This window comes from Anastrepha ludens, chromosome 2 (assembly GCF_028408465.1).
Source record: "Anastrepha ludens isolate Willacy chromosome 2, idAnaLude1.1, whole genome shotgun sequence".
NCBI classification, from domain to species: domain Eukaryota; kingdom Metazoa; phylum Arthropoda; class Insecta; order Diptera; family Tephritidae; genus Anastrepha; species Anastrepha ludens.
In genome coordinates this window covers 41,229,584-41,255,142 of record NC_071498.1, presented here as the reverse complement: position 1 = coordinate 41,255,142, position 25,559 = coordinate 41,229,584, and the positions used below count along the sequence as shown (strand labels likewise).

Below are 25,559 nucleotides of genomic sequence, written 5' to 3'. Positions count from 1 at the left end.
TTTAAGGTATTTAATTGGATAAGGATTAATGTTGTACCTATTTGTTGAAATCGCTTCGAAAATAAGCTATTAGTTGTCGTAAAAAGTATATTAAATGACAAAAAATGTTATTGTATGGAATCGATAGCAAGCTAAACGCGCTCCGAATCAATAAAAACTATTCAAAAACTGTATTTTAATTACAGTATGCAAAATTCGTATTAGTACACCCCCTAATAAATAAAAAAACCACGTATATTTTCAAATTAATTTTAAAACAAATGCTTGAAACCGTTTTATTTTATAGATAATTAACTAAAATAAGGCCAAATAAAAAAACCGCTCACAAAGTGTATTGAAATGCAAAAAAAAAAAAAATAAGAAAGAAAAAAATGAACACTTTTCACAGAAGCAAAATTCGTATTAGTACACATGTATTTTTAATGATTTAAAGAGTAAATAAAAAATAGTTCAGAAAATTAATATTTTGTAGGATACCCTCGTTGCCTTAGAACAGCAGACAATCTCTTCGGCATAGATTCCACCAATTTTTTTGTGAGATTTGGAGAAATCTTCTTCCACTCTGATTTGAGGACTTTTTTTAAATGTTCTCGGTTCCTTATTTGATGATGTTCCAGCTGCTTTTTGAAAATCGACCATACATTTTCTATGGGATTAATATCCGGGCTTTGTGATGGTGTTTTGAGATAATTTGGACAGTTATAAAGCATCCATAACCTTGTATCCAACGCCGTGTGCTTAGGGTCGTTATCTTGTTGGAATATACATTTTTTTTTGCAACCCAATTTTTTGGCACCTTTGCGTAGATTCTTTTTTAAAATATCAATATATTGCCTCGCAGTCATAATTCCATCAATAAAATGCAACTTTCCTACTCCGTTTGCCCCGAAACATCCCCATACCATCAGAGAACCACCACCGTGCTTGAAAGAAGGCTGCAGATTTCGTTTTTGAAGGCCAGTATTACACTCTCTCCAAATTTGTATGCGTCCATCGGACATTTTTATATTAAATTTACACTCGTCTGAAAAAATTACCCTTTTCCAAAACCGCATATTTTTGTTTAAATATTGCCTGGCGAATATAACACGCTTTCTTCTATTGACTGAGCTTACATACGGTTTTCTAACCGCAGTTCTGCTTCTAAATCCCAATTTTTTTACTTAATTGCGCACTGTTTGAGGTGTAACTTTGATAGAAAAGTATTTTTCTAGTTCTGCAGCTAGTGAAACTCCACTGACGGTGGGGTCTTTTCTCATAAGGCGTTTCAAATAAGTATTGTGCCTCTGCCCAAGCTTTGCCCTGTTCACATTTCGAAGCTTTTTGTCAATCCTTCCACTGTCTCTAAAAATTTTGACTAAGTTTTGTATTGTAGACACACTTTTCTGCAATGTTCTCGCAATTTCGCGTAAATACTTTCCGTTTTTGTTCATATTCATTATTAATCTCCTAGTTTCGTTTGACTTTGGCGACATTGCAAGCTAACTCCGAGAACTTGAACAAATGGCTACTAAAACGCAACTGCCCAAGGTTAAACATTGAATCGTTTCGAAAATAAAGGTAAATACCAACTAATTGTTTACAAATTCAACGCATACTAAGTGTACTAATATGAATTTTGCCTGCAGTAGAAATAGCTACACTGCTACTAAAGCTATTTTTTTCAATTCTATGCAAATGTTTCGGAGTTTTTGTTATTATTCTATTTTTTTATGAATTATACAATACCGCACTACGATTGAAATCAATTGCTTTAAAGTAAATTTGAAAATATACGTGGTATTTTTATTTGTAAGAGGGTGTACTAATACGAACTTTGCATACTGTATGTGCGATTTACTAATATAGAACGTGAAAATAGCGTTTTATTTCGCTGTAAAATTGTTTGTGCATATAATTACATGGAATTCAGTACATACATAGATACATATGTACATATGTCCGAAATGAAATAATGCGAGCGATTCGTAAATACATACATACATACGTCACCATACGATGTAATTCAACATTAATGAGGTGTGGTGAGATTATCGCTTAACGTCTGTTGCTTCATTCGGTTGACAGCGGACAAACACACAAACAGCTTTTTTTGGAAAAAGAGCTGCTTTTGTTTAAACAATTTTGGTTAAATAACAAATATATCAATTTTTTTTTTGATGCAGAACGAAAGTAAATATTTCAAAGTTAAACTCTAAGAAAGTTTCATTTTAATTGGTTGATTCGTTTATGATTTATGGCCGTGAAAACAAAAAAATTATGTTTTTTTGCCGATTTTGACCGATTGCCACGCCCCCTTTATATATTTCTTCACATTATATAGATATAAACCTTCCTCTTCAATCAATCTATCTTTGAAAAAAAAACACAATCAAAATCCGTTGCGTAGTTTTAAAGATTTAAGCGTATACGGGGACATAGGGACAGAAAAAGCGACTTTGTTTTATAATATGTAGTGATATCGAAAATACTTCCAAGTTTCCAGTCATCGAAGAAAATTCCAGAAGATAGATAATGGGTTATTATAGAGTTTATAAATTCTAGAGTTTGCATTTTCTCATCACTCATTGGCAAATGCATGACTTAAAGGTGAATTGGTCAATTTGATGAAATGTGTATACATTTTAACACACAAAAACAAATGAAACTTTACATTTTCCTCAAAAGTGATATCACCGCCTTCAAATTCTCCCCATCAACTTTGTTCACAGTCATCGACTACCACTCGCGCTGAACAGAGGTGTTGTTTTTTTTTTCTCTGGTTTTCTTTAGTGCTTTTCGCAATCACAAATTGACACGTGTTTACCTAGTCTATTTTTTCACTTAAATAAAACTAAGTTCGTGTTTTGATTCGGAGTGGCAAAATCCAAAAGTATACAGTGCTACACCTAGACCATTCGCCATGGCCCCTGGGCCTCCCAATTTAGGTACTAATCGGTTTGCGTTACTAGCCGATAGCACCACCATCAAAAAGAATAAAAAATCCAAAGACAAAAAGAATAAGTCTCTAACGACTAACTTGCAAGACCTTTTCCCTGGCCTTCCTAGTGTTAAAAAACCTAACCCCAAGTTCGTAGTCCTCGAGGCAACTGACAAAAATAAGCCATTGAGTCACTATTCGTGCTTTGCAGTTGACAAATCCATACGTGCAGTAAGCAGAGAAATTCAATCCATTTCTGAACTACGTGACGGCAACATCCTGTTATTAGTCAATAACAAGAGCGTGGCAGAAAGATTCCTTGGCTTAAAAGAGCTTCCTGGTATATGCAACATTAAAGCAAAATACCATGAAAATCTTAACTTTAATAAGGGCACCGTGTTCGCGCCTTTTCTCAATAATGTCAATGAAAGTGAAATCGTAAGTGAGCTTAGCGCACAAGGTGTAGTGGCGGCCTATAAGTTTCAAAAGAAGATTACCAATGATAAACTAGTTCCATCCGGGGTCGTTTTATTAACATTCGACCTATTTCACCTTCCTGACAAGATTGACATTGCTTGGAGAAACGTCCGCATAAGGCAATATATCCCCAACCCAATGCGATGCAAAAACTGCCAGCTACTTGGGCACACAGCAAAATTTTGCAAACGCTCGCCAGCATGTGTTAATAGTAATTTTCCACCCCACCAGCCGGATAACTGCACTCGCATTCTTTGCGCTAACTGCTTAGCAGATCACCCATCTTCGTCGAACAAGTGTCCTAAATTTATTCAGGCAAAAGACATACAAAAAATTAAAACAACCAATAAATGTACCATGAGGGAAGCTATTAAAATATACCAGACCTCTACTCCCTCCCTCCCCGAAAACGCGCTTTCCTTTTCAACAGTTCTTTCTATGGAAAACTGCCAGCCAAATATTCCAGAAATAACACCTTCCAATCCACATCCACAATTAACTCAACATCAATTGTACAATAATGCAGAAAAAACTCTTCGCGCATCCGATTTAACTCTAAATAACATAACCACTCCATTCATAGCCCCAGCATTCACTCATTCAACAGAAGATCTCCCAATAAATATCTCTTCACTTTCGAATTTCGCTCAAACTCAAGAAACATCCATTATCAATTTTGCTAACACAGACTCTCACTCTTCTCTTATTCATTCCCCAAATTTTACTACCACAGATTTTAGCTCAACTTCAAACTTCTCTTCCGATCACCTACAATCAAATAACACAAATCTCCCAATGGTTAAAACCAAATACAGCTTCCTACCTCTCGCTGATGACACTACAATGTCATCAGAAGATGATTAACGAAATAAATCTCTAAGCATAACAAGTAGTACAACCAACAGTTAAAAACAAACAAAAAAAAAAAAAACAATAAACCAAGCAAATACTCTCTTAACTCTCATATAGCAACAATATCAATAACACACACAAAACCATTTTTTTGTTTTTCTTTTTAAGCTATTTTTCTTTTATGTTTAGTATACTTCAGTGGAACATTAAAGGCTACTGGAATAACTTTCTCGGTCTCCAATTGTTGATAAACAATTTAAACCCAGACATTATATGTCTTCAAGAAACACATTTTCCCCATACTCAAAACAACACAGTACTCCCAAAAGGGTACACCGGATACTTTGCAAATCTACCTACAATAAATTCCTCTAAACAGGGAATTGCTATATTGATAAGAAATCATATACCTCATAAAAAAACACATGTTACTTCATCGATCGTATCGATAGGAATTGAAATAGCAATTGATTTTAGTTTCACAATCATAAATACTTATATTCCACCACACCAAAATTTTTCCACCAACGAATTAGCCACAATTACCCGCAACGCCACACCCCCAATAATACTCACTGGCGACTTTAATGCTTGGAGCCCTTTATGGGGTTCAAAGAAATCTAATGAAAGAGGTATCCTAATCGAAGACGTTATTATTTGCGAAGACCTGGTAGTTTTGAATGACGGATCAGCCACCCACTTCTCCACACATCAGTCGTTTACCCATGTAGACCTCACCATATGCTCTCCTATACTAGCCCCAAAGTGCACTTGGCAAATTCTGGACAGCCTTCACGGTAGTGACCATTTCCCTATTGTCACTAGCATGCAATCCACGCTCGTCTATGAACTAATTAGACCTAAACTTAAATTTAAAACCGACATGGCAAACTGGCCTTTATACCAAAATCTTTGCTCTCATTTTTCCTCTCAAACTAATCACTCACACAACATAAATAAAGAAGCGGCTAAATTAAACAAAATAATTCGTTCTGCAGGAAATATGTCAATTCCACAATCTAAACCCTTCCGTGCAAAATCAGTTATACCCTGGTGGAACTCAAACATTGAGAAGCTCAGACAAGAGAAACAAACCCTTTGGAAAAACTATAGAAGATCTAGAAGCGAGGAAAACCTCATCTTATACAAAAAAGCCAAATACAACTTTAAAAAGGCGGTCAAAGACGCCAAAAACTTGAGCCTAGAAAACCTTACCTCAAAAATTAACCCAAATTCCCCTATTAAAAAGATCTGGAATGACATAAAAATTCTGACAGGTAACAGAACTAATACTTCTATTAAACTAGTAAACACCGGTTCAAAAATCATAACAAGCGCTTCAGAAATTGCAAATTTTTTCGGTACAAATTGGTCTCTTTGTTCCGAAGACAAAAACTTCCATGCAGAGTTTATTAGGCAGAAAAACGCAACACTACACAACAACTACAGACCATCCAGCATCACAAATCTTGCAAAGAAAATAGAAACTAATATAACTTCTATAGAATTAGAGCAAGCACTAAAAAGATCAAAGGGGCAAACCCCAGGTTTCGACCGCATCAACTACCCCATGATAGCAAACCTTCCTCCGACAGTTAAAAGCCGAATGATTCATTTATTTAATAGCATTTTTGATAGAGGCATTTACCCTCAAGACTGGAGAACGGCAGTGGTTGTTCCAATCCCCAAGCCAAATAAACCTACATCGGAAATTTCCGGATACAGACCTATTTCACTTTTATCGTGCGTTGCCAAAACATTCGAAAAAATTATTGCCAAAAGGATAATGTGGTTTGTTACCAGAAACAACTTAATTAGCCCCAACCAAACTGCTTTCAGAGGTAAACAGAGTACAACCGACGTGCTGCTGCACCTGCAACATTACGTATCCAATGCACTTTCATGCAGAAATCACGTTACCATATTGGCAACGGATTTCGAAAGAGCTTTCGACCGTATCGGTGTGCATGTGGTCCTTCAACAGCTCGAAGCTTGGGGCACTGGTCCAAAAGTCTTTAATGTAGTTAAAGCTTTTTTGACCTGCCGCAAGTTTCGGGTTACAATTAACTCTCAGTATTCAAATACCTTCCCTCTTCACAACGGTATGCCCCAGGGATCGCCATTATCGGTGATTCTGTTTATAATTGCTTTTGAACAACTGAGCAAAATAATATCCAAGTACAAAAAAATAGAACATTCAATTTATGCTGACGATGCTATACTGTTCACAAACATAACTGACATGGATATAATAAAATCACTATTCACAAATATTTTAAGTGACATAAAAACATGGGGCGATTCGTCCGGAGCTAATTTATCAATTAATAAATGTAAAATGCTTCACATTTGTAGAAAAATTAACTGTAAGAAATTTAATTTGTACCTTGACAGCATAAATATTGAATTTGTTAATCATATTAAAATTTTAGGAATAATTTTCGAAAAAAATTTTAGTTTTAAACAACAATGTATAAATTTAAGAAATAGCCTAGCAGCCAGACTAAATATTGTAAAATTTCTTTCCTCAAAACATAGTTTAATTCATGTTAGCACCCTAATTAACGTTACGAAAGCATTAGTACTGTCAAAAATCGAATACGCTCTGCCCGTATACGGATGGTGCGCTGTCAGTAATTTGAAACTTATTTACAAACCTTACCACGCCGCAGTGAGACGAAGCATCCATGCCTTCCCAACTTCGCCCACATTTGCCATCCTTGCTGAAGCAGGACTACCAAGTATTTTGGAGCTAGTAACTAAATCTACATACAAGCTTATCCCCAAACTTTATAACGCCCACAATGAGCTCCTCTACAAGGATGTTTTGTCAACAATTAAAAGCAAAAAAAATTACAAGGTCGAGTCAACGATTCGGCGATGTGTACGCTTTGCTAAAACATTAAAAATCATCCTTCGACCTCAACTGATCAAACCGGAAAACGAACCACACTGGAACTTAAACCAATCATCATTTATTTTGGAATTAGAGAAATTTCCTAAAGAAAGTACTACCAGTGCCACCTTTAAACAATCCTTCCTTAATATAATTGAACCATACCGGAAGAAAGGGTGGAATTTTTTATACACTGACGGTTCGAAAACCGATTATAGCACTTCGTTTGCAGTTTTGAGAAGTAGTGGCACGCTAATTACCCGAGGAATCATTGACCAACATTGCTCAATATTTACAGCCGAAGCTTTAGCCTTAAAATTAGCTACCGATTACGCAAAAAAAAATAAGGGGAAATTTGTAATTTGTTCCGATAGCAAATCCGCAATCAATGTAATACGCAACATAGGCAACGCTAACAATATCGTATCCGAAATCAGAACGACATGTATTAAAAACAGCAATAAAATCCGAATCATGTGGGTACCAGGGCACAAAGGTGTAGAAGGAAACGAACTCGCAGACCGCGCTGCAGACGATACACATTTAACACCTTGCTTCACGTTTCACACAACAAGCAACAATGACATTTTAAACGCAATTTACAGAACATTAGCCCTTGATAAACAAACTAAATGGCTTAATTATAATAATAAGTACACATTGATTAATAAACATGGAGAAAAAGCTATTTTCCCAAGCACATCTACTCGACAGCAAACACAAACATTCATTCGCCTTCGTATTGGCCATACTCACCTCACACATGAACACTTATTACAAAATTCACAACGTACAGCGTGCCCCTTTTGCAACAGCACACTGTCCACGGAGCATATTTTAAACGACTGCAGTCAACTAAATGTCTTTCGACTAAAATTTTTCGGAACTATTTCACCCAGCACACTTCTAACTACTATAAACCTTGAAAACATGTCTAAATTTATAAACTATCTTAAAGCTTGTAATATACTACATAAAAGCTAAATAATTTTAAACTTTGTACTTAGATATTAAACATAATACATGTATATGTACATTTTACAGGATTAACAAAAACGCAATTTTAAAAGAGAGTCGAAGGCCTTGGCTGCTAGCACTCCTGTTAGTTATTAAGTATAATAATTGTATTATTGTACCTAATCATAATAAATAAAATAAATAAATGGTCAATTTGATGAAATGTGTATACATTTTAACACACAAAAACAAATGAAACTTTACATTTTCCTCAAAAGTGATATCACCGCCTTCAAATTCTCCCCATCAACTGCAACGCACTTATGCCAGCGTTTGATCCATATCCCGAAACATTTTTTGAATTCTATTATCGGTAGAGCCATCAGAGCCGTTTCGATTTTTCCATTACTTCTTTTTGTCTGTTCCCCGTAGTAGTTTGTTGAATCGATCAAACAAAACAAAATCGCGGGAGGCCATATTAACTAAATTCCATCGCCGTTGGATAGTAATCGTTCCGCTCTTGGTCAAAAATTCACGGACAATGATGTCACTGGGTGTTTTCATGGAGCAAATCCTTTCTTTTTTGGCGAATCGCTTCACATAAACATCTCATAAAATTCGTCTATGCTAAAAATTCGTGGTGTACAATACCGTTGTAGCCCATAAAAACCGTGTACATCGTTTTTAGTTTTGACTGAAACCGTTCCTTGGTCTCCTTTGATTTGGTCTGGACTGCATCTCGTGCTCATAAACCCACGTCTCGTCTCGAATAGTTATGCGTTTGATGAATGTTGGGTCGGATTCAGTATTGGAAATCGTCTTTGGCGATATTAACGCGGTTTCGGTTTGGCAAGAAATTTAGGTCCTTTGGGACCAAATTTCCAGCCACACAGTGCAAACCCAAATCATTAACTACAATGTTCTAAATGGATCCATAAACAATGTTCAAGTCCTCTGCCAGCTCTCTGATGGTTAGTTTGCGGTTAATAATCAACTTTTCTTTCACTTTATTGATGTGCTCATCAGTTTTCGATGTCGATGGCCTGCCACTACATTCGTAATTCTCGATGTATTCACGGTCTCCTTTGAGGCGTTCATGGTTTCTCAAGATTTCTGTCTTCTTCCGTCCTGAAAGCTTCGAAACGATGGTTATTTGAAATTGTAAATTTGTAATTACCAAAATGTAAATTTGCGAAAAGTTTATTTATATTTAGCCCCACTTAAACACCTTCGACAATTCTATATTCAGTTGTCAGACATCCTATTTTTACCCAGGGTGTCCTCAATACTAGTCGGGTGCATGGTGACCGCCACATTGTTTCTTAATATACTCAATGTACGAGCATATTTCAACATACATTTCATATTAAAAAATATTCCACAAAGTAACGCCTAGTGAATAATTCCTAAAAAGCATCCTTTTTAAATCACCTTTGACATTTGTTAAGTAGACAGATAAAAAATTTTACGTGATAGAGCAACGCAATAAAATTATTTAAACTTACTAAAAAACTGGTCGATATTTAAGAGAAACATATCGCAAAATTCGTGATTTTTTTGGTAGAAATAATCGTGAGAATGAGTCGACAACTCAAATGTAGGTGAAAATATTTCAATATTCTCTGTTGAGAATATTGCCGGTGTAGCGCTAAATGTTGCTGAACAACCTTCAGCATCGATATTTCGACGTTCTCAATAATTAGATATTCATGAATCGACTGTTTGGCGGATTTCACCTGTAGACGTGAACTTTGAACAAATTGAAATGGCTTCATTTTTCAGATATAATTGTTAGTAGACATATTTTTAAACACGAAAGAATCTTAATTTTTTAAATTTTTTATTCAAAAACAACATTTGTCCGAATCCTTTACAAGACAGCATTCAAATGCTTTCCTTTCACTTTTAGATCTCCAAATTTCTTCGATCCAATCCCATCCTACCACTCCTGTCTACTTTTTAGTAATCTTAAGTTTTTAGAAACCAAAAGTACTACTCTCTCCATATCTTCCACAACAGACCATTAACTGGCTCTTAGCGATTTTGAAAGAAACAGCTGATTTGCTGACGTAACAAGTGATATGACAGCGGTTTGTTCACAAAAAAACTGAATTTTTAATAGTGGTATAGGGAAAAATCAAGGCAGCCACTATCAATGTTACTTCAATGCCATCTGAACAACGACTGATTGGAGGAACGTAAGAGTACGTGTAAATAGAGCGACACAATTTTGCTGCCGAATCCCCGATGGCGTGACAGCTGAAGTTACTCTCACAATTTTTCTTTGGATGGTCAAAACTTGTAATCTACCATCCTCAATTTGGTGTAATAAAGATAATATGAATACATATATAATATAAATATGGATATCCATATATTGCCACTTTATTTAGCGTTTCGCGCATTTATCCCAGGGACGATAGTAATATTAGCAAAGTAAGAAATTGAATCCAAATCATAAGAACAGTTTCCGAAAAACCAACGAAAATATTTGCATATAAATATGTAAATATATATATATTTGTGGAACAACATCAAGACGCACCCCACAAATAGGAGGAGGAGCTCGGCCAAGCACCCAAAAAGGGTGTACGCGCCAATTATATATATATATATATATATATATATATATGACAGAAAAATATATTTTTCAAGCGCAATACGAATAGCTTTAAATTGCGCACCGTGTATCATACGTTGTCACAAACATAATGTTGAGACTTTTCACTATCACAGGTAGGTACGCAAACAGCCAGCTTGTCGACTGCCAACCAGCAGTTTAGTTGACGTGCTAATCTACTTAAAGCTACTGCCAGCGCTGTTGGTTGCTGACTACCTGCTGCCAGCTAGCTTCGCTACTGTACCTTGGAAGTTGGAAGCTGGCAACCAGTAAAAGCTGACAACCAGTAGAAGCTGACTGTTGGCAGTGACTAAAGATACCGCTAGCTTCATGCGCAGCAAATACCAAATCTCACTTACCTCCGACACCACTCTTAGTAATGTGGATGTCTGTGCTCACAGCTGCTAACAAGCCGGCCAAGGTAATGCTTATAATATTCTATAATACGTAGCCTGTCTAAAGTCGAGTTGCTTAAACATTTGCCTTTGCCGAAGGCGATAATATTTGCGCACTGGTTTGAGTGCAGAAATATTTATGTTGCTGTATGAAATTTTCACATCGCACTTTTTGTTGTTTCATAAGGTTTCTTTTTATTATTATCATTTTTTTAACAGCACCAAACTCCGTTACAGTTAAGCTGCTGCTTTCAGCTTTTCATTCGCTGATGATAAAAATATTGCTCAGCTGTACTCGAGCAAACCTGTGTGTTATCCTTCCTTAAATTTTCTACAGATTTTCTTAATCCTCTAAATAATTTTATGTTTTCTTACATTCATTGCTTTTTTTTCAGAACGTCGTCGCACCTGGCGTCAACTACTCAGACCCAACTCTAGCGCAGTGACGCAGGCTCAATCGGCCAACTCCACCGACACAGAGCTCTCCACCCTGGATACCCATGAATTGTGGCTGACCGAATCAAAGTAAGTGTGCATTCTAATTGGCCATCTGCTTTCAGCGTTTTGCATGTTTTAAAATTGTTTTCCATTTTTCCCAATTTTTCAATTTCAACTATATTTCGGCTAATTTTTACTTTGGGCTTTCAAAGCACACCAGAGCACGCAGCCACTACTGTGACGGCATTGCAACAATTCGGTGCGGAAATGTTGAAATTGTCGAGAGGTCTAGAGTCGGTTGCCTCCTCTTCGACCACTTGCTCACCAACCAAATCGGAATTTTCATCATCAAATCATTTCACCGGCAACAGTCCACAGCATTATGTGACCAACAAACAATCCAGTCAACAACAGTCGCACCTCCAGCACCATCAACAACAACAACAACATCTGAGTGGGGAACATCAACAAATACCCACAGCGGCGCTGGCGGCTGCCGCAGCTGATAGTCCTCTGCTACTGCGTTCAACTAGTTTGCGGCGTAGTGCACGTAGGGGACGCAAAAGGTAAGCAAATAGGTGAATTTGGATGGGAAGGAGGTACGCAGATAAGTGAAGCGGAGTCTAAGTTGAGGTGGGGCAATAAAAATGCAAACTAGATTATTTAAAAAGTCGATAGAGTATGAAAAAGAGGATTGAGAATACAGAGATAAGCAGCGAAGGAACGACTAGAGAAATTTTTTTATCAAATTCAATTCAATGGTTTGCAGTGCGTAGAATTACCAGAACTTTTGTGCGTTTGGAAGTAGTGAATGAACAAATACAGTATCTGTCCAATGAAAGTATTACAAACTTTCGTTTCGAAGTAAGTACCGATGTATTGAATGTGTATTAGAAACGTAAATTTTACCCGATCCTTATGTCAATTAAAATAAGTTTTTTGCGGTAAACCTGTTTGTGTTCGGAGCAAAATATTACATGTGCGGTATGTATATAAAATAATAAAATACAGTATGTATAAGTTAGCGCATTGCACACTTGCAAAGCTAAAACAGAGATTTGATGATTCCCTTGAATCACTCCCACGCTACTGGCTGTTCGTAATTAGATCGCACAGCTTACTCCTACGCCTGCCCGTCTTTTGGATTTTGCAAATAAACAAATCTTACAGCGGTCAAGCTGATCATCAATTTACGTACGTGACTTTTGGCAGCTTGAGGAATGCAGCTGAGAATGCATTCGTACCAACATACAAACAAAGCTGCCGGCGCAACTACACCAACACAAACTCAATAGCTACACCGCAAGTAGGGATTTAGGGTAGATTGTAAGAATATAGTTTTTAGTTGAGATTGGAGTTTAATAAAGAACGGTCGAAAGTTGAGATTGGAGTTTAATAAAGAACGGTCGAAAGTTGAGATTGGAGTTTAATAAAGAACGGCAAAAATTAGAAAAGTGGCGCCCAACTAGCAGGACAACTGAACCCAACTAGCAGAATAACTGAACCCAACTAGCAGAACAACCGAGCCCACCTAGCAGGACAACTGAACCCAACTAGCAGAATAACTGAACCCAACTAGCAGAACAACCGAGCCCAACTAGCAGGACAACTGAACCCAACTGGCAGAATAACCGAGCCCAACTAGCAGGACAACTGAACCCAACTGGCAGAACAACTGAATCTAACAACGAAGGATACAATCAACTATTTGTGGAAACGAAGGAAACCTGCACGGCAGAAATGATTGCAATACGTGAAATAATAATACTGTAAGTAATTGTTCGGTTTTGATCCAGTGCAATTAAAGAAAAGTTATATAAAGTTTTTGTAAAGCGAAATACCTTCGGCTCTTTCTTACCTTTTTTTAAAAAAAAAAAAAAAAGCAAAACAAAATTAACATGAGTGTAACTAGGGAACAGGTAATAGAAATTTTAAGACAACAAAATGAGCAAAATAAAAAAGAATTAAAAGCCCAGTTGGATGAAGTGATGCAAACTCTTCGGCGCTTAGAGCCGCCATCCGCGGAGAGTTACATTCCCGTGGAAATAAATCCAACTGTGGTCGGGGGCAACACAAATATGGATTTAATAAAATCTATACAAGAATTTAAGGGGGATACTGCTTCTTATCCGGCCTGGCGTTCCGCAGCAGAATTCGCCATTGGCTACTACAAAGAGGGTTCAGAGCAATATTATGTTGCCATGGGGATATTTAGAAACAAGATAGTAGGCCCCGCAAATGCAACGCTCGCTTCCTTCTCAACTGTTTTAAATTTTAAAGCTATAATAGCTAGATTGGACAAAGCATACGCGGACAAAAGACCGCTACATGTTTTGGAAACAGAGCTCAGCGTTCTGAGGCAGGGCAGTTTGTCAATCTACCAATATTATGATACGGTAGACAAGCAATTAACACTCATAACAAATAAAAATATAATGACTCATTCAAACAATACGCAGCTTGCCGCCGCGCTCAATGATAGAGCTAGAGAAAACGCATTAAGAGTTTTTATTTCTGGCCTAAAGCGGCCGTTATGCGACATTCTATTTTCTGCCAATCCTAAAGATTTGCCTTCTGCACTGGCTACTGCCCAGGGGTTAGCGAACAACCGCATGCGTTATGATTTCGCCAGAACATTTGCGGTTAACAACGTAGCAACTACCACTAGCCCAAAATACCACAATAACTATCCTGGCAATCCCCAAATGCTCAAGGACACCCCTACTCCAATGGATGTAGACCGCGGATCCTCCGCATTCCGACGTACAAAACAGTCCAACCAGAGTTATAGAAAGGGAAATGCCGTGGGAGGGCACCCCAAAAGGGATGCTAATCAATACGTGAATAAACGGGAGCACAGAAGGGGAGATTCAGTAAATTCACGGAAGCCGAAAGTGCAACGGACCAACCATTTGGAGACAACCCCAGAGGTGGATCCACAAAAGAAAATTACTGTGGACCGTGACAGTGATTCGGATGTCGAGATCGCTTCCAATTTCGCGATGGAAGACGAGGTTAATTTTTTAGTATAAGGTCGCTCCTACCTTACATTACCAAGAAGGCGTCGGAGGGGCAGGAGCTTAGGTTACTGATTGATACAGGAACTTCAAAAAACTATATCAAAAATTTGAGCTTCCTAAAGGGAATTATCCCTGTGGAGAGACAGTTTACGGTCAAAACTATAAACGGATGTAATCTCATAGAAAAAAAATGTAAGGTTTTCGTTTTGGGGAAAGTCTCAACTTTCTTCATTCTTCCTAATATAAAGGGCTTCGATGGTATAGTGGGATACGATTTCCTTAAGGAGATAGAATCTAAAATTGATACGACATCCGGATACTTATATTACGAGGGTGGTAAGGAAAAATTAAATAACGTCAAATGTGAGCAAGTTAACTCCATATATTTGGACAAGGACTCGGTCCCAGCTCTTGTGAAAAACGAGTTTGACTCTATGATTAAAAAGAATTTTAAGGCCTTTGCCGAACCTAACCGCGCTTTGCCATTTAATACTAAGGTCAAAGCTAAAATTCGTACCACTTCCTCGGAACCAATTTACACCCGATCTTATCCATACCCGGTTTCGGCGGCAGGATTCATTAATAAGGAAATAGAAATACTGTTGAAAGAAGGAATTATCCGAAAATCTAATTCGGCGTATAACTCTCCGGTCCATGTAGTGAATAAAAAAGGCCTGGATGAATATGGTAAACAAAAGCTCCGCATGGTAATCGACTTTCGAAAATTAAACGAAAAAACGATTGCGGATAAATATCCTATACCAGATATTTCTACCATATTGGCAAACCTGGGCAGTTCCAGATTTTTTACTACTTTAGATCTAAAGTCTGGATTCCACCAGATAATCCTTGAGGAGAAGGACCGCGAAAAAACAGCCTTCAGCATTAACAATGGCAAATACGAATTTAATAGATTGCCATTCGGGTTAAAAAATGCGCCCAGTATCTTTCAACGGGCTATTGATGACGTCTTGAGAGACGACATTGGCCAAAGTTGCCAAGTTTATATGGATGATATAATCATCTTTTCAAGGGACGAAAAGTCTCATATTCAACATGTCGATAAGGTACTGGGGAAGTTGGAAAGGGCCGGTATGCGAGTTTCAGCAGAAAAGACTAAATTCTTTAAAGATAAGGTTGAGTTTCTTGGCTTTATTGTCTCTCGAAGGGGGATAAAAACATGTCCAAATAAGGTCAAGGACATAATCGACTATAGGAAGCCGGAAACACTTCGAGCATTACGCTCTTTCTTGGGTCTGTCAGGTTATTATAGAAGGTTTATAAGGGATTATGCGTCTATCGTCAAACCATTAACAAAGTATCTTCGGGGGGAGAATGGCCATGTGTCATCCCACAAGTCCAAACACACTAAAATAGTCCTTGATGACGAGGCCATTCAAGCATTTAAAAGGGTAAAAAGCATTTTGGCATCGGAAGATGTTTTGCTGTTTTATCCGGATTATGACAAAACATTCGAACTAACAACAGACGCTTCCTCTAGCGCTTTAGGCGCGGTCCTCTCCCAGAATGGTCGGCCCATTACAATGATTTCAAGAACATTATCAAAAACAGAGGAGAATTATGCAACCAACGAGCGTGAGCTCTTGGCTATAGTGTGGGCCCTTAAAAACCTTCGACATTACTTATACGGTATTAAAGACATCGTAATATTCACAGACCACCAGCCTTTAACTTTCGCTATTTCGAACAAAAATCCTAATACAAAAATGAAGCGATGGCGTGCGTTCATAGAAGAATTTTCGCCTAAATTTGTTTATAAACCCGGCAGAGACAACGTCGTAGCAGACGCTCTGTCCCGTCAGTTTTTGAATAATATGACTGATACAGATGCTACAGCACATAGCGAGTCATCGCTCTCAAACACAATTAAAACTATCCAGTATCCAGTAAACCAATTCAAAAGACAATTCATTTTGACGAAGGGGGATCATTATCACCAAAGTACAAAAATAATTTTTCAGAAAAAAATTCGTTATACTATAAATTACGACACAATAGTAAATTTGTTGCATAATCTTAAGAAACTCGTAAACCCTAGCGTTACAAACGCTCTTTGTTGCGATCTTCCGACACTATCAGAGATCCAGGGACCTCTTGTCGAAGCATTCCCGGGGGTTAAATTTATTCATACAGAAAAATTTGTAATCGATCTAACGAATCCGAACGATCAACAGGAAGCAATAGCAACGGAGCATGCCCGTGCCCATCGATCTCTGTCCGAGAATTTTAAGCAAATTCTATCAGAATACTACTTTCCCGACATGAGGAAAATGCTCAGGTCAGCTGTATCAAATTGCAAGATCTGTCTGGAAAATAAATACCAAAGAAAACCACCAAATCCGGAAATTGGGAAAACTCCAATCCCAGAGCACCCAGGAGAAATTCTCCACTTAGACATTTTAATTACTGGAAAGCAGCTATTCTTAACTGCTGTTGATAGGTTTTCAAAGTTTGCAATTGTTAAACCTGTTATTTCAAGATGTACCATTGATATAAAAGAAGCTTTATTAGAGGTATTAGGTATGTTCCAAAATACTAAAACAATTGTCACAGATAACGAAAGAGCGTTTACTTCAAATTTAATTAGAAACATGCTACGCGATCATTTCTCCATAGAACAGTTTTTCGTACCCACCTTACATAGCGAAAGCAACGGACAGGTCGAAAAGTTTCATTCAACCCTTTTGGAAATAGCCAGATGCGTGAAGGCACAGCAGCAGATAAGCGAGGTTAAAGATCTGATTTTGCTTGCTGCTTACAAGTACAACAGAACAATTCACTCGGTTGTAGATTCGAAACCAATCGAAATTTTGCAGAACTGCCCAGCGGAGAAATTTGGGGAAATTAGAGATAAATTAATAAGAGCCCAGAATTTAGTATTGAATAGATTGAATGAGAAAAGAATAACCAAAACATATCAGCCTGGTGAAAGGGTGTTTCTTCGACGAAATAAGCGATTGGGAAATAAATTTGAGAAGGTGTTCGTGGAAAAAATAGTAGAAAGAGATTTAGGTACAACAGTACAGATAGAAGGCAGGAAAATTCATAAAAGTAATTTACGATAAAATCAATTTCAGATTGCCGCTTGCCCTAGTCTTCGTCACTAGAGCCAATTTAATTGACTACACCTCCTCACAAGTTATCACCATCCCTCGGGGAAATGTGGCTATTTATAATGAATTCATTTACCTCGTGCACGCCACCAACCTAACAGATTATCGCCAGATAGCTTACGAAAGCCGATGGTTCACATCAAAATCAAAAAATCAGGTAGTGAACGAAAATATTTTGAAACAGCAAGGTGAGGAAATACTACACATAATTCGCACTTTGGAAATACCTAAGAGAATTGCAAGGTCAATAGATTTTCTGGGGTCCGCCCTAAAATTTATAGCCGGTACCCCGGACCACGAAGATTTTGAACTGCTCTTGACAAAGGAAAGCATACTAATAGAAAACAACAATAGGCAGATTAGAATTAACTCCGATTTACAAAATAGAATTAACGAAATTACCAACCTAATCAATACACTTCGCGGAAATCAAACGGATTGGATATTAAAAGACGAGGAAACATTGCTCTGTGAAAATTTGGTAAGAAGAAATAACCATATAATCAGCCAACTAAACAGACTAGCACTCTCCATTGTGTTGGCAAAAAGTAATATCATAAATCCACTTATTTTGGATGACGAAGAGATGGATCAAGCGTTCAATTCCGAACAATTACCCTTTAGTTTAAGTAATTTACTTTTAGTATCTAAGGTAAAAATTTTGCAAAGTTCTGATGTTATTTACTATATTCTTAAGGTTCCTAAGGTTACAAATTTCTGTCAATTCCTAAAAATCTATCCTGTAGTCCATAATAATAGTATCGTAAAGCTAGAGACCACGCTTGCGGCAAAATGTAGCGATACGTTTCAACCACTCGAGAACTGCAATGACACTCTGGTAGCTAAAGTGTGCAAACCGGCTCACTCAGATTGCTTGGGTCAGATGCTAAATAATAACACAGCTAATTGTTCATCAGAATCGGCATATCACATACCATCAGTTCAAAAAATAGAAGAGGGCATCATTATTCTTAACAACGTGCAACCAACGACAATATTTGATCAACGAAAATTGGAAATAAGGGGAACGTATCTGCTTCTTTTTCGTGACTCTATCACCATAAATGATACAACTTACGTGGTAAAAAGAGAACCGACTTATATCCAACCACATCCTCCAAAAACCGTATCCATTAATTACTTGGAACACCATACGAGTTTGTCCCTACCATATTTGCACCAAATTTATATCGACAACATCTCTCGCATTCACGAATTGAAGGAGGGTATATCTGTTCATCGTAATTTGTTCTGGACGATTTTTTCTTTTCCTCCATTATTATTGATCGCAATAGCAATTTTTTTCATCCACCGCAGAAACAAATTAGCAAGTATATTAATAAAGTAAAAACTCAGAGGGCAGTAGAGGAAATTTTGGCACGAGTCGAGGACGGCTCGTCTTAAGAGGGGGAGAAGTTAGCGCATTGCACACTTGCAAAGCTAAAACAGAGATTTGATGATTCCCTTGAATCACTCCCACGCTACTGGCTGTTCGTAATTAGATCGCACAGCTTACTCCTACGCTTGCCCGTCTTTTGGATTTTGCAAATAAACAAATCTTACAGCGGTCAAGCTGATCATCAATTTACGTACGTGACTTTTGGCAGCTTGAGGAATGCAGCTGAGAATGCATTCGTACCAACATACAAACAAAGCTGCCGGCGCAACTACACCAACACAAACTCAATAGCTACACCGCAAGTAGGGATTTAGGGTAGATTGTAAGAATATAGTTTTTAGTTGAGATTGGAGTTTAATAAAGAACGGTCGAAAGTTGAGATTGGAGTTTAATAAAGAACGGTCGAAAGTTGAGATTGGAGTTTAATAAAGAACGGCAAAAATTAGAAAAGTTATATAAAAATAATATTAAGAGCGCAACTAAGTTCCCGCTGTTTGTCAATAGATTCCGCCAGTAGTGTGTGCTAATCGATTATACAATAACATAACCTAAACAGCATAAACCAACCTTAGATATATGGTAAACCAACTGCTTCGACACATTAGTGATTTTTTTTTGGTATGATATACTTTTGGTTTTGTGAAAATGTGTGATTTTGTGCCGAATAATCGTCATTTGTGGGAAGTGTTGATTTTCCTCTTTCATTCGCAAAAAACGGCGGCTGAAGCGCATCGAGAGTTCCAAAAAGTTTATGGAGATGCTACCTTAAGCGAAACAATGTACCAAGATTGGTTCCGTCGCTTCAAAGACGGTGATTTTAATGTTGACGACCGTCCGCGTGAAGGAAGGCCAAAAACCTTCAGGGAATTGGAGGCATTGCTCAATGAGGATCCGTGTCACACGCAAGAAGAGCTTGCTTCAGTATTAGCAGTTACCCGCCAATCCATTTCCAAGCGATTGCATTGAATGTTTTGGGAATGATTCAGAAACAGGGGACTTGGGTTCCTTATAAGTTAAAACCAAGGGTTGTTGAACGTCGTTTTTTCGCCTGTGAACAACTGTTCCAGCGGCAAAAAAGGAAGGATTTTCTTCATCGCATCGTGACGGATGATGAAGAATGGATTCACTACAGCAATTCAAAGAAAAAAAAGTCATTGGGACTACCCGGTCATGCTTTTACGTCGTCGCCTCGGCCGAATATACACGCTGCGAAGGTTTTGCTATGTATTTGGTGTGACCAAGTTGGTGTTATTTATTATGAACTGTTAAAACCAAGCGAAACCATCACTGGGGATCGGTATCAACTTCAATTGATGCGATTGAGCAGAGGACTGCGCGAGAAGCGGCCGCAATAAGCGGAGAGGCATGAAAAAGTGATTCTACAGCATGACAACCCTCGACCTCACGTAGCCAAGCCCATTAAAACTTACTTGGAAGCACAGAAATGGGAAATCCTACTCCACCCGTCATATTCTCCAGATATTGCGCCGACCGATTATCACCTGTTCCGATCGATGGCACATGGTCTAGCTGACCAGCAGTTCCATTCATATGAAGACATCAAAAAATGGCTTGATCTGTGGATAGCATCAAACGATAAACAGTTTTACCGCGATGATATACGAGATCTACCAGAAAGATGAGAAAGAATAGTAGCCAGCGATTGGCAATACTTTAAATGATTCACTTGTAACCATTTTTTTTTTTTTTTTTTTTGACGTGATAACGTCTTATAATTCGATTTAACAGGCTGCACGCACGAAAAAATGTGTCGTTACCTTGCTCATTAGTGTTACCTTGCTCATATGTAGTTACCTTGCTCATTAGTGTTACCTTGCTCATATGTAGTTACCTTGCTCATTGCCGTTACCTTGCTCATTTGTCGTTACCTTGCTCATTGCATTGAATGAACTGCAAGCGAAAGCGCGGAACGAACGACAAAGCAAACAAAGCAAACGAACGGCAACGTTCGACATCTTGCTCTCTCCTACTTAAGTGAGCGTATATATGTATGTATTTGCGCATATGTACATATATAAATTCACGTATTTGTATTTGCATATGCCTTCTTATTGATTATTATTAATTTGATTCACTTGAAGAATTTAAAATAAAACCAAGTTTGTTACTAATACCTGTTGTTTTAATGTTATTATTATTAATTTTTTTATTATATATGAAGGAAAAAATGTATGGTAATAATATTTGCCATATACCTTATAAGATATGTTGTATACTAATATTATAAAGAGGAAAACTTTGTTTGTTTGTAATGAAGAGGCTCAAAAACTACTGGACCGATTTTAAAAATTCTTTCACCATTCGAAAGCTACATCCTCCACGAGTAATATGGATTATATTTTATTTTGGAAATAGGGCTCGAGATATAGGTCAAAACGTGGACCCGGGTAACCTTCGGATGTGTATGTACAATATGGGTATCAAATGGAAGCTGTTGTTAAATGCTTTAGTTCAGAGTATTTCCATCCGCTCCGTGACTAGGGTCTCGAGATAGAGACCAAAACGTGGACCCTAGAATGTGTTTGTACAATATGGATATCAAATAAAAGCTGTTGATAAGTGCTTTAATACGGGGTAATTTTCATACCTATTGATGACTAGGGTCTCGAAATATATGCCAAAACGTGGACCCGCCGTGTCTTTGAACCGAATTAAACCAAACTTACACACATTGTTAAGTAGGTATTGAAGATGGTTTCCGTATAGTTTGGATACCTATTGGTAGATAGGGTTCGAGATATAGGTCAAAACGTGGACCCGGGTAACCTTCGGACGTGTATGTACAATATGGGTATCAAATGAAAGCTGTTGGTGAATGCTTAATGATATGTTATGTTATGTTATGTTATGTTATGTTATGTTATGTTATGTTATGTTATGTTATGTTATGTTATGTTATGTTATGTTATGTTATGTTATGTTATGTTATGTTATGTTATGTTATGTTATGTTATGTTATGTTATGTTATGTTATGTTATGTTATGTTATGTTATGTTATGTTATGTTATGTTATGTTATGTTATGTTATGTTATGTTATGTTATGTTATGTTATGTTATGTTATGTTATGTTATGTTATGTTATGTTATGTTATGTTATGTTATGTTATGTTATGTTATGTTATGTTATGTTATGTTATGTTATGTTATGTTATGTTATGTTATGTTATGTTATGTTATGTTATGTTATATTATGTTATATTATGTTATGTTATGTTATGTTATGTTATGTTATGTTATGTTATGTTATGTTATGTTAAGTTATGTTATGTTATGTTATGTTGTGTTATGTTATGTTATGTTATGTTATGTTATGTTATGTTATGTTAAGTTATGTTATGTTATGTTATGTTGTGTTATGTTATGTTATGTTAAAGTATATTATGTTATGTTAATGTTAACTCATTCTCTATATCCATACAAAATATCTATCAAACAAATAAAATTAAAATTTTCTTTTGAAAAATGCAACCATTCAATTAGTATTTTCCGCAGTCTTGGCATAAAAACAAACAGGAGCTCTATTGCATTTTTAGCACAGCATAAACGATTAGTATTCGTCACCAAATTTCGTCACCTTTAATGAGTAAAAAGTATGACGGGCTTTATTATTTTTGCTCATAATAATATTATATTTTATTAACGTAAAAATTACGTAAATTCAAACTAGAAATTAAATTAAATTTACATAACATACGAATTTTTTTTGAATTAAATCTTGCTCCAAAAGGTTTAATTGTAGTCCTCATGTAGTTAAGTCCACAATGAGGGACGAATCTAATCTAAAGGGTTTTCCAATAAGAGGTGTTCGTTTGATATTCAAAGAAAAATGCTGTTTTTAATATAAATGATCGGATGTTTATTTCATTAAAAAGAGGAAGGTATGCCGTTAATAGTGAAAAATAACATCAGGCAAATGACCTCCATGACCACGCTTACAGGACAATATACTTTTCATGAAATTTCCCATAACCGAATTGCAAATTGGCAGCCCTATGTCCTCGATAGCCTCACGAATTCCTTCTTTGAGGTCCTGAATCGACCCTGGGCTGTTGGCGTAGACCTTCTGGTTACAAGGTGTTAAATCCCAAGATCTCGGTGGCCAGTTGTGATCACCTCTTCGAGAGATACACGGTCCGGAAAATTTTCCTGTAAAAGATAAATGGTTTCGTTGCTTGTGTGGCACATAGCGCCGTCTTGCTGAAAATAAAAGTTGTCCAGATCAATCCCAACCAATTGTGGCCATAAAATATCGTTAATCATCTCTCGATAGCGATAGATAACACCTGTTATTGGAAAACCCTTTATTAGATTCACATTTTGTGTGTATATAAAAACAAACTCTTACTGTTCGCAATTCATTGGTTAGATACTGTACAGTTGAAGGACAGCGCAGCATCAATTTTAAGCGTAGCTGAAGGGAAGTGTGTTTAAATCAGAAGTAGGCAGCGGCGCCGAATTCAGATCAGGCACTTCAATGCAATTTTTATTTAATGGACAGGATGGAGACTAAATTTAAATATCTTAAAATATTCATACTGTCTGAAGTTTTGCATTTTTCCGTACTTACTCACTTACGAGAGTTCGATGACTTTTGCTGGAAAATTAAATTATAAAATAATATTAAAGTATTGAACAAAATGATTTTTGTTTGGTTCCCACGTGGAATGCCAAAGGAAAAAGATTGAGTTTACCATGCCACTGTTGTGCTGCCCGTTGACCGAATGGCGTATCAGCAGCATTTGCAAAGAAAAATTAGCCAATTATGCCACCGCTCTTTCTTTGTCAGAAAGAAACATTTTTCTAGCAAAATTTTTGTCTATTACGAGTCTATTACAAGGATAAAACTGAGAAGTAATATCAAAGCGGTTAGTCATGTGCCTGCAATTCCTGAAACAAGTGGTCCTTGTAAGCGAATATTGCAAGGTATTTGTGCAAAATCTGATAAATCTGTTGATAATATTAAATGATAATGTTCCTGGATTTAGTCGCACACTCTCGGCTTCATTCTCCTCAATGTGCGCCTTACGACAGTGCATATTAAAAAAAAAAATTATGTAATTGCGTTGATTTGACCCCTAGACGAAAGTAGCGTATTCTAAATTAGAACGAACGAAAGCTGTTTATTATAACTTAAGAGGGCGCAGGTTAGAAAATTTGGAACAATTTCGCCTCACAATGCCTAAGGCTGAGTAAGGCTTCGAAATAATATGACTAATGTGCCTATTAAAAGAAAAGTAGTAGAAAATTTACTCGAAAAAGTAATGCCCAGATTTCGTTTAAACATGGTTTCGTACAAACTGGATAGTAAATAATGTTAAATATTATAGTATAAGAGGTCTCCAAGATACTAAATATTAGCTAAAAATTTGCTTCAGATTAAATTCAATTTATGTTATTATATATTATATAATTTTAAGTGTTTTATATTAAGTGTTATAATTATTATTTTTTTTTTTTTTTTTTGTTTAATCTGTTCTGTTGGAGTTAATCGCTTTAATCTCCGTTTGTTTACTTTATCCGATTGTGGTCGTTTGCGAATTTGTCCATTTTGATGATTTGTTAGTCCTTGTAAATATCGGATGCTGCATTTTCTAATTGTGTCGATATTGAGGTCGTTGTGGAATACGTCGTTCGGTATATACCAGCATGCTTTTGTTATTATTCAAAGAACTTTAGATTGGGGCTTTTGGATGTTTGTTTTTTTGCTGTGCCCCAGATTTCTATCCACTTTTGTTAAGGCTTGATTTTGAAATTCTGTTGAACAGCCACTATAGTTGTATGAACTTGTTTTTGATTTCATTTCGTTTATTTTCTACATGTCGTTCCCAATTAAGTTTTTGATCTATAGTTACACCAAAATACTTTGTACTAGGAAGGACTTTTATTTCGTTCTTTTTTATTGTTAGTTCTTTCTTAGGCTATCCGCTTGTGTATTAAATATACTGGCATAAGAAGCTGTTAACCTTTTTGCTATAAGGGCTAAGAAAAGGAGAATAAACTTAAACAAAAGCAAGACAGCACACTTCGTTCTTTCCCTAAAACCGCTACCAATCTTCGTCGACGCGTCGATAAACCCATATGTCGACGAGGCCAAATATTTTGCCATAACACTTGTTGCCAAACTGCGCCGGAAAGTTCTTGTCGAGAAACAACAAAAAAAATCTTGACTTGAAATTAAATAAACTTTATATTATCTCACTGGGAGACGCTCAAGGTTTTCAAACGTAGCCGAATGGGTTGGTGCGTGACTTCCATTCGGAATTCGGAGTACCCAGGTTCGAAGCTCAATGAAACACCAAAACGAAGAAAAAGTTTTTTTAATAGCGGTCGCAACTCGGTAGGCAATGGCAAACCTCCGAGTGTATTTCTGCCAAGAAAAAGCTCCTCATAAAAATATTTGCCGTTCGGAGTTGGCTTAAAACTGTAGG

The 25,559-nt window shown here is 36.9% G+C and overlaps 1 protein-coding gene across 1 annotated transcript in view; it reads left to right on the top strand.

Moving 5' to 3' along the window:
* Positions 1-25,559, top strand: part of LOC128859603 (dopamine receptor 3) — a 91,668-nt gene that overhangs the window by 22,770 nt on the left and 43,339 nt on the right. Inside the window, exons 4-5 of the mRNA XM_054096586.1 lie at positions 11,513-11,642; positions 11,768-12,121. Coding sequence (XP_053952561.1) covers positions 11,513-11,642; positions 11,768-12,121 — 484 coding nt within the window. The remainder of the gene's footprint in view (positions 1-11,512; positions 11,643-11,767; positions 12,122-25,559) is intronic.